Source organism: Doryrhamphus excisus, linkage group LG9 (genome assembly GCF_037039965.1).
Source record: "Doryrhamphus excisus strain RoL-2023G ecotype Guam linkage group LG9, RoL_Dexc_Guam_v1.1, whole genome shotgun sequence".
Taxonomy (NCBI): Eukaryota; Metazoa; Chordata; class Actinopteri; order Syngnathiformes; family Syngnathidae; genus Doryrhamphus; species Doryrhamphus excisus.
The window spans coordinates 16519052-16528696 of NC_136365.1; the positions used below are offsets into that span (position 1 = coordinate 16519052).

Here is a 9645-nt window from a genome sequence, read left to right on the forward strand (position 1 = left end):
TTTTGGAATGTGGGAGGAAACCGGAGTACCCGGAGAAAACCCACACATGCACGGGGAGAACATGCAAACTCCACACAGAGATGGCCAAGGGTGTAATTGAACCCCGGTCTCCTAGCTGTGAGGTCTGCGTGCTAACCACTCGACCACCGTGCAGCCCAAATTGTTAATATTTTACCTAAAAAACAACAATAATAGGTCTGCTTTCATCAATGATTAAGGGAATTAAAAACATTTGGAGGACTGAAATCAGATGATATTTACATTTTTATATTAAAAACCAATAATCAAATCACAAAATAGTTGTTGATTTATTTGCGAATTAATCATCATTCATTGATTAATTCTATGCTACATCAACAGATGTTATTCATGGTAAAGTTGTTCCTAGTAAATTCCAATGAGGTTTGGCCAAGTAAAAAAATTAATAAAACAAATACTTAAATTATATTAGAAAAGCAGGAAGTTACTGATTACTAGTTACTGATGTGCGATCAGGGTAAGCAAAAAGAGTAACAAATTGTTAATTCATTCATTCATTAATTCACTCAGTGAATTAATCATCATTCATCGATTAATTCTATGCTACATCAACAGATGTTATTCATGGTTAAGTTGCTCCTAGTAAATTCCAATGAGCGTTGGCCAAGTGCCAGTTCAGACCAACCAAAGTGACTGTTACTGAGATCACTTTAACCTGGCACTGTGTCCGGTATGCACTTGTTGAGAAAAGTACAAACAACTAGCTAAAGGCTGACTGGCAGCTGATACTCAATGCTCCTATTCGACTGCAGCAGGAGGGAAGAGGAAGAAGGTTCTACTGACAAAGTAAGTTGCTACTTTGCTAATTTTGTCTTTGCAAAAACCACCTGTCCCCTTTCGTCCTCCCTTCAGACTTTCTATGTCTTCTCCCTCCTTTACAGGAGGATGATCTGGCGAATACGCCGTCGCTCCAGGACAATCTGTCTGTCCTTGGCGCTTTTCTCCATTGTCCTGCACCTCCTTCTGGCGCTTGCCTCGCTATCCTTGTACCGCCAGCCCTGTGACCTTCTCCTGGCCCCAGGGACACATGTCTCCAAACACCTGCTAAACAAAAGCGACTCCACGGGTATTGACCGCCCGACCAAATTACCAGCTGATACCAAGGACCGTGTTGGAACACTTCGTGACAAACTCCTGTCAGCGAAAGGTGGAAGGATTCCGCCAGTGAAAGAGCCCCTTGTTGAACCCGTGGTGGCCGGCCTGTCGAAACTAGCGGCGCTGTTTGACCATCCACTTTACAATGTTCCCACCTCGGCTACAACTGAAGATGACTGGCTGCTGAAGGTCAAACCAAAGATGAAGTCTGAAAGGAGTTCACAGATATGGTCAGTAGTCACGCAGTGAGGGCATTTAATTACCGTATTGACCCAAACTTAAGACCGTATTATTCATTCATTCATTTTCTACCGCTTATCCTCACGAGGGTCGTGGGGGGTGCTGGAGCCTATCCCAACTGTCTAGAAGCGGGGTACACGCTGGACTGGTGGCCAGCCAATCACAGGGCACATATAGACAAACAACCATTCACACTCACATTCATACCTATGGACAATTTGGAGTCGCCAATTAACCTAGCATGTTTTTGGAATGTGGGAGGAAACCGCAGTACCCGGAGAAAACCGACGCAAACTCCACACAGAGATGGCCGAGGATGGGATTGAACTCGGGTCTCCTAGCTGTGAGGTCTGCGTGCTAACCACTTGGACGCCATGCAGCCTAAGACCGTATTCATTTTCTACCGCTTATCCTCACGAGGGTCGCGGGCATTACTGGAGCCTATCCCAGCTGTCTTCGGGCGAGCGGCGGGGTACACCCCTTTACTGGTCACCAGCCAATCACAGGGCACATATAGACAAACAACCATTCACACTCACATTCATACCTATGGACAATTTGGAGTCGCCAATTAACCTAGCATGTTTTTGGAATGTGGGAGGAAACCGGAGTACCCGGAGAAAACCCACGCATGCACGGGGAGAACATGCAAATCGTGGGTGGGATTGAACTCGGGTCTCCTAGCTGTGAGGTCTGCATGCTAACCACTCATCCGCCATACAGCCTAAGACCGTAATTGTTCCTAAGAAAACAATGTCTTACATTTGAAGTCTAAAGCAGGGCTATCCATTCAAATAGGTCCAGTTACATATCCTCAAGCTATTTGACCTCTCTCCATTTATCTACTTCTCTATTCTTTTTTTCTTCCATTTCACTCTATTTGCTTCTCTCCTCTTCTGTTTTTGTATTTAGACTTGCAATATATAGCAACCTTGGCATTTATAGCGAGATTGCTTTTTGAGCCTCTGCTCTTCCTATCATTGTGAAACAGAATTCACCATGTGTTTATTAGTGGGCTGCTCACCCACTAATAAAGAACATGAGCTGGGATTAGACAATGATTAGACAGGTTTACCCTACTTGATGATGTACTGTTATAAAAGTAATTTCGCTCAAATAATGCATTGTATAATAATGTAATGACTAGGGATGACGGCATCTCTCAAACTGTTCGCTTAAATATAAACATTTGATGTAGGAATTGAAAATTTCGGGGTGATGATGGGTCCCACAGCCAAACCAGTTGAGACTTATAGGTTATCACATGGTTTGTCTGGTATCAGGCCAGGTATCATGCCCCCAGTATCAGCCTGATACCAGACAAACCATGTGATGATCTTATTACCACATACTATGTAATCATGAGCTTATTATCATGTACTATTTAATCAAAAGACCATTTTGTTTCCAGAAAATGTTCAGTTTATTACATGTATTATATCTGTGTAAACACAATAATTGCAAAAATATTTCAATATTTCAACAATAATATTTTATCAACAGTCTTATCTTATCAATGTCTGACAATTAAAGTTCCATTAATCAAGTTTGGGTTTTTAGTGACTGGAGAAGCACTAGGAATATTTATAGTTACAGTGACATTTCCTGTCACATGCACAGAGAGCACAGACGGCAGCAAAACAAACGCAGTGTGTTCATGCTTGTGCGCTGTTCTCTGATTGGTTGTTTCACGGGCACGATACCAGAGCAGCGCGCTCTGAGTGGACAGCTTCGGGGGCTGATACTGGACATGGTTAAATTCTATATTTTATCAGTATCACTGCCCTGGGCTTTGACACAGTATGATTTCGGCCTTTTCCTGTATCATTCATGGGCGGTTTCTAGGGTACAGGGCCAATTAATACTGTGATAAACACTGGTCTCAACCTATGAGTGGCGAATCTACTTTGCATCACTCTTATGTTTGCAGGGCAAGCGCGAGTGAGGAAGGCTACGACAATGTCCACTGGAACAGCAGCAGCAACACCCACCCCCCCTGGCTGCGCTTTCACCTCGGCATATCACGCTGGCAACTCTACCCCCATAAGGACCCCAACATGGACTCTGTGATCCAACAGCTCGCCACTCACCACATCGTTAGTGCAGGTGCGACAAAAGGTTCTAGAGGCTCTCAAGTGAAAGGGGGCGACAGGATGACTTGGTCCCTCAAAAGTCTTTTTTATTAAAATGAGCTACCACAGCCAGCACTGTGGAGGTCAAGGGTGTTCGAGTGCTGCGGGAGAGCTCGGTTGTGTTGAATAGCTGACACTCGCGGAGTGACACTTTCAAATGCAGATTCCGCTCTTATGTTTGCTGCTAATGTCAAGGGGCTTCAGCATGTGCATCATTTTCATTGTCAAGGGTCCTAGTATATCCAAACACAACTGTCAGTCATTTTAATACCCTTTGGTTGGATTGGAAGCTAACTTGCATCAAGATGTTTATTGGGTTAGTTAGACTGAAACTACTACGGAGTCGGACGGTGGAAGGAATACTTTGAGGCCCTTCTCAATCCCACTGAGTCTGAGGACACATACGTGGACAGTGCCATCACCGTGGCTGAGGTATCTGGGGTGGTTAAAACGCTCTTCAGTGGCAAAGCTCCGGGGGTGGACAAATACGAGTTCCGCTCAGAATTCCTCAAGTCTCTGGATGTTGAGGGACTGTCTTGGCTGGCATGTCTCTTCAACATTGCGTGGAAGTCGGGAACAGTACCTTTTGGATTGGCAGACTGGGGTGGTGGTCCCCACCGGAGTGTGTGTTCCAACTATAGGGGGATCACAATCCTCAGCCTCCCTGGGAAAGTCTATTCCAGGGTGCTGGAGAGAAGGGTACGACTGTTGGTCCAACCTCTGTTACAAGAGGTCCAATGCGGTTTTCGTCCTGGTCGTAGAACACTGGACCATGGATGGATAGACTGAAACTGATATCAAGTTTTCAGACTGACATGGCACCAAAATGCATCTCTTAACATGCCTTCATAAGGTGCTTATAAAACGATCAATTGAACAATCCAACAAATCTCACAAGGACAAGACCCGGAAGAAGACAACAAGAATTGGGTAGACTGGGAAGAGCATCGCCAAATCCTGCATCTGCCTTTGAGCACCACACTTGTAAAGAACTGACTGACTGACTGACTGTCGGTCTGTGACATATTAGGTCAAATATTTATATGTCATGTTGGCAACGTTTGAATCAGACCTTTCAAATATGATCCGTTCAGGTTATCAAGGAGTCAGACAAATCATTCAGGGATAGGAAGGTATGAGTCAGAGCTTTGAAATCTGATCATTATGTAGGTTAGGTTAGCAAGGTGTGAGTCAGATCATGGGGATGACGCACGCATCTTTCACATTGGGCCTTGCAGGGTGTTGTGTTGAGTGTTTTTTTTTTGTCTATTTTAGTAACAACACTCTCATCCTTGTTTTTTTTCCAGTGCAAAAGAGTGGAGGTACACAGCTGAAGCTGGTGATGTCATTCCCAAACTACGGGCAGGCGATGTTCAAACCCATGAAGTATGTTTATTCTGGAAAATGGGAGATTTGACATATGAAAATAACCTTATGAAAAAATTATGTTCAAAATCCATACAGTTTCAGGGCATCTCAACAGACCTGTATAAGCGTGAAATGAATATCACTTGAAAATAACACTCAGCTGTAATGATGAATTGAGGCGGCATAATGTGAAGGTCGTTTTAAATTGTCACATAAATGTAAAGAGACATGCAGTTTGCAAGCAAATAGTCATCTGTAAAAATAATAAATTAAAAAAAACAGCATAAAAACCAAAGAAAATATGTATGCCCACTGTCTGAGTTCTTGCACAATAGATTTACATCTTGCATTACTTATTTTTTGCACGACTTTACATTTTTTTTGTAAAGCAGTGTTTTCCAACCAGAGGCGGCTGGACCATTCGGCAATACAGGCAAATGCTAAAAGCCCCATCCTCCGGGGGCGCCATACAATTTTTACCATCAAACTGATTATTAGAATGATATTAAAGCTAGCTATTGACTACATAAAAAGTCATAGCAAAGACATAATTATATGAATGTGACAGTGGCGGAAACAAGCTTTCATAAAACCGTGTGATATGTTACCTTACAAACTATGGTAATGGTAATGGTTTTATTTCATTTGAACATGCATCAGATTACAATTGAATGCATCACATAATCGGTTCACAGTTCCACATGTCCAAAAGGAGTAGGAAGAAGCAAAGCTTATTAAATCCTACCCCTCCATCTGGTACTTTTACCACATTTGTTCACTTCCTGCTTTCCATAATACAGTTTAAGTTTGTTTTTGTTTTTTTTTAAATAATGTACCTCGTACTGAAGTACGAGGTGATATGAGCATCCAATGACATAATGGGTACCATAGTAAGTGTCAATATAGTGATATATATAGCACATCATGACTGGTTCAAGACTCTTCATCCTTGTATTTAGCAAACATCAACTGCTTGTATTGTTTCTTGAATTGGCTCATCGTTGTGCATTGTTTGAGTTCCTTACTCAATCCATTCCATAGTTTGATTCCACATACTGAAATGCTATGGCTTTTTAACGTAGTCCTAGCATATAAGTGTTTCAAATGTACTTCTTCCCTGAGATCATATTTCTCCTCTCTTGTAGCCTAAACTAAAGCCAACAGTAAAAATGTCGTTGGTAAAGATTAAAAAAGTGCATTATTTAGTAGTAAATAATATATTGGCAGACTAATGAACTGAAATATGGTGCAGTGCAGAGTTTGCGAACCACTGAACTAACCCATACAAAACGATCAAAGTAAAAATGCCAGCTACAGGGCCAAAAATACTTTACTACCTTTGCCTATAGAAAGAAATCCCTCTGAAATCCTCTTTGAAGTAAATATCTTCTCGGTGCTTGCAGGCAGCAGAGAGATGAGGAAACAGACTACAACCTCTACTACTTCTCTGACTTTGAGCGACACAATGCTGAAATTGCAGCCTTTCACTTGGACAGGTAAAAAAAAAACACAAAAGTCACTCACTTGTGCATGGAAATGACAATTGCACAGTGGAGCGTTGCATGTTACATAACACCTGGCTGTCATTTCGTCATGACTCCCCCTTCTTTTCTTGCGTGCTCTTTCTGTCACTTCATGTCACCCTTTTCTATTCCTTGTAGGATTTTGGGTTACAGGAGAGTTCCTCCTGTCGTCGGGAGGCAAGTGGACGTGGTCAAAGAGATCAAAGACATCACCACTGATCACAAGCTGGCTCGGACGTTTTTTAACTCCCCCGGTAGTTTTTATTTTTTTGCATTTAACATTGTGCTGCCCAGTATCAGTCTTTGTTTGGGAAGAGCCTAGCCCAGGGGTGGGCAAACTACATCCCCGGGGGCCTCATGCGGCCCGCCAAGTGTTTGAATCCAGCCCTCCAGTTGTTTTTTAAGTATTTCAACTTTAAACATTGAAACTGGCAACATGACTTACAAGTCGGATGTCTTCATTCATTCATTCATTCATTTTCTACCGCTACTGGACTGGTGGCCAGCCAATCACAGGGCACATATAGACAAACAACCATTCACACTCACATTCAATTTGGAGTTGCCAATTAACCTAGCATGTTTTTGGAATGTGGGAGGAAACCGGAGTACCCGGAGAAAACCCACGCATGCACGGGGAGAACATGCAAACTCCACACAGAGATGGCCGAGGGTGGAATTGAACCCTGGTCTCCTAGCTGTGAGGTCTGCGCGCTAACCACTCGACCACGGTGCCGCCCCGTCGGATGTCTTATTTAGTAAAAAAACTGTAATATTAAATGACATAGTTTGATGTGGTCTGATGTTTAAAGTACTCCTGAAAAAAGGGACATGAGAACATACAGCTTGTATAATACTTTTACAGATAAAATCAGACAAATAATTCAAGGAAAATTATAAGCATAAAATAGTGTGTGTATGTGTTAAATATATGTTCTCGCCCCCTGGACAATTTAGCTAATTCAATGCAGCCCACAAGTCAAAATATTTGCCCACCCCTGGCCTAGCCAAATGAAAAAACTTTTCAAAAATGAATAATAATTAATTTTACTCTGCCGTCACCTCTGGGTCAAAGTGAGCCTGTGCATGCATTAAGATTGAGGAAAAATAACAAAGCAAAATGCGATCATTTAGAAATATCAAAATGAAGTTGTGGTGTGGGCAGGGAAATGTTCATTGCTCCGTCATTTTGGATTAAATTTTGAGAACTTTTCCCAGAGATAACGTTATTAATCGCGAGTTAATGCCCCATTCGACTCCAAATATTTTTAGCGCTAGCTTCTACCATACCAAGACTGTGAAAAAAAAATCAAAGCTCAGTGAAATAGATTGCATATTTTGCATTTTCATCCAGCACATCTCTCATCTCTGTGCGTTTGCGGCCCCCCCTAGTGGGGAACGTGTGCTTCTACGGCCAGTGCTCCTACTACTGTTCAACAGAGCACGCCATATGTGGCCGGCCAACGAACCTGGAGGCCTCCTTGGCCCTCATGCTACCCGACCTGTCCCTGGCCACCCGGAGGAGCTGGAGGTCCCCCTGGAGGCGCTCCTACAGCCGCAGCAAGCTTGCAAAGTGAGTGGCTGGATTGTTGTTTGATATACACAATAACATCGGGTCACAATAAATACTTGTGTACTTTGCAGATGGGAGACAGAAGCAGATTATTGTTCCACCATTAAAAAAACAGCACCATACAACAAGGGCACCAGACTGGTGGATTTCATGGATATGGTCATACTGGACTTCCTCATGAGTAAGTAATATGCCAAAAATTAGGTACAAAGTGGATTATTTGGGTTGAGATTAATATAGTCTTGACTTGGTCAATAATCTGTACTTGGTAATGGTAATGGTTTTATTTCATTTGAACATGCATCAGATTACAATTGAATGCATCACATAATCAGTTCACAGTTCCACATGTCCAAAAGGAGTAGGAAGAAGCAAAGCTTATTAAATCCTACCCCTCCATCTGGTACTTACAATCAGTAACTGTTACATTTGTTCACTTCCTGCTTTCCATAATACATTTTTTTAAACTTTATTTATTTTTTTTAATTTTTTGCCCCGTACCAAAGTACGAGGTGATATGACCACACAATGACATTATGTGTACCATAATACCATAGATATGGATGCATTATTATGTTTTTGGAGTTAATCAGAGTTTACACATGTGTAACATATTATTTCCACTCTTGAATCAATAAAGAATATGTTCATATATAATGTTACAATGCGAGTCAGAGGAAGAAATTTGTCCTGAGGGTATAAAGAGTGTATACAGTTCTGTAATACACTGCAATAGAGGGGTTCAAGACATGTGAAAAAACACAATACCACAAGAAAAACTACTTCTATAGCAATATACAGTATTGAGAATGAAAATAAGCAAATAAGCAGGACATCCAGTGCATGTTTGGTACCTTATGTTCCCCAAGGGTTTACAATGGGAATTATGGGCAACTAACTGCATAGCCTCAATAGCCAATAATTGATTGCAATGGTTTAGCAATATACAAACTCTCTAGACTCTTGGGATTTCATCCATTTATGATTTGAATGCATGAAAACCCAGTAGATGCCTTGTGGTATACATTGTGGTCGTCAATAGCCATGTATTGCTCGTGTAATGTGGCTTCTTAATGGTTAGATTTGTACATACAAAAAAAAACGAAACTAAAAATATAAACACATTGGCGAAATGACTTCTATAAAAGAACAAACGGCAAGTAAATCACTTAATTGGTTTGACTTACTTTGATTTTTGTCCTCTTTGTCGGCTTTCTGTCTTCTTCCGTCCCGTTTTACATCCAAACAAGAATCCAGTACAACTTTATACACTTCAAGCGCAAAGCTCATGGCGTCACAAAGTGACGTTCACGGTCACCTACGGAATTGCAAGTTGTGCGTGTTGCCGTGGCAACCGCAGAGCAGGTAAGAAAAAAAGTGCTTCAACTTTTCCTTCAGCAGCGAGGACGCTTTCGTGACGTATACACACATTTAATAACACCCAAACGACGAATTTTGCTCATTTGAATCACGTCGCCGGATATAAATAAACAGCTGTTATTAAAGCCCGGTAAGTTGTGCTTTATTATATTAATTGCTTGCTCTAGTAGTGACGTCATAAGGCAACGCATTAGCTAGCATGGCTACCCAACAAGCTTTAGCTAGTTTAGCTTTAAAACATTTATAACGTTCAAGGGTTATTTAGTACCTTTTGTGTCATATTTGCTTAAGGTCT

General features: G+C 41.7%; 1 protein-coding gene across 1 annotated transcript in view; it reads left to right on the forward strand.

Annotated features, from left to right (window-relative positions):
• The first annotated feature begins 620 nt into the window (after window positions 1-620).
• Window positions 621-9645, forward strand: part of LOC131138586 (extracellular serine/threonine protein kinase FAM20C-like) — a 39246-nt gene continuing 30221 nt past the window's right edge. The window contains exons 1-7 of the mRNA XM_058087632.2: window positions 621-1364; window positions 3305-3480; window positions 4814-4892; window positions 6278-6370; window positions 6536-6651; window positions 7790-7970; window positions 8042-8151. Of these exons, the coding sequence (XP_057943615.2) occupies window positions 772-1364; window positions 3305-3480; window positions 4814-4892; window positions 6278-6370; window positions 6536-6651; window positions 7790-7970; window positions 8042-8151 (1348 nt within the window). The 5' untranslated portion in view covers window positions 621-771. The remainder of the gene's footprint in view (window positions 1365-3304; window positions 3481-4813; window positions 4893-6277; window positions 6371-6535; window positions 6652-7789; window positions 7971-8041; window positions 8152-9645) is intronic.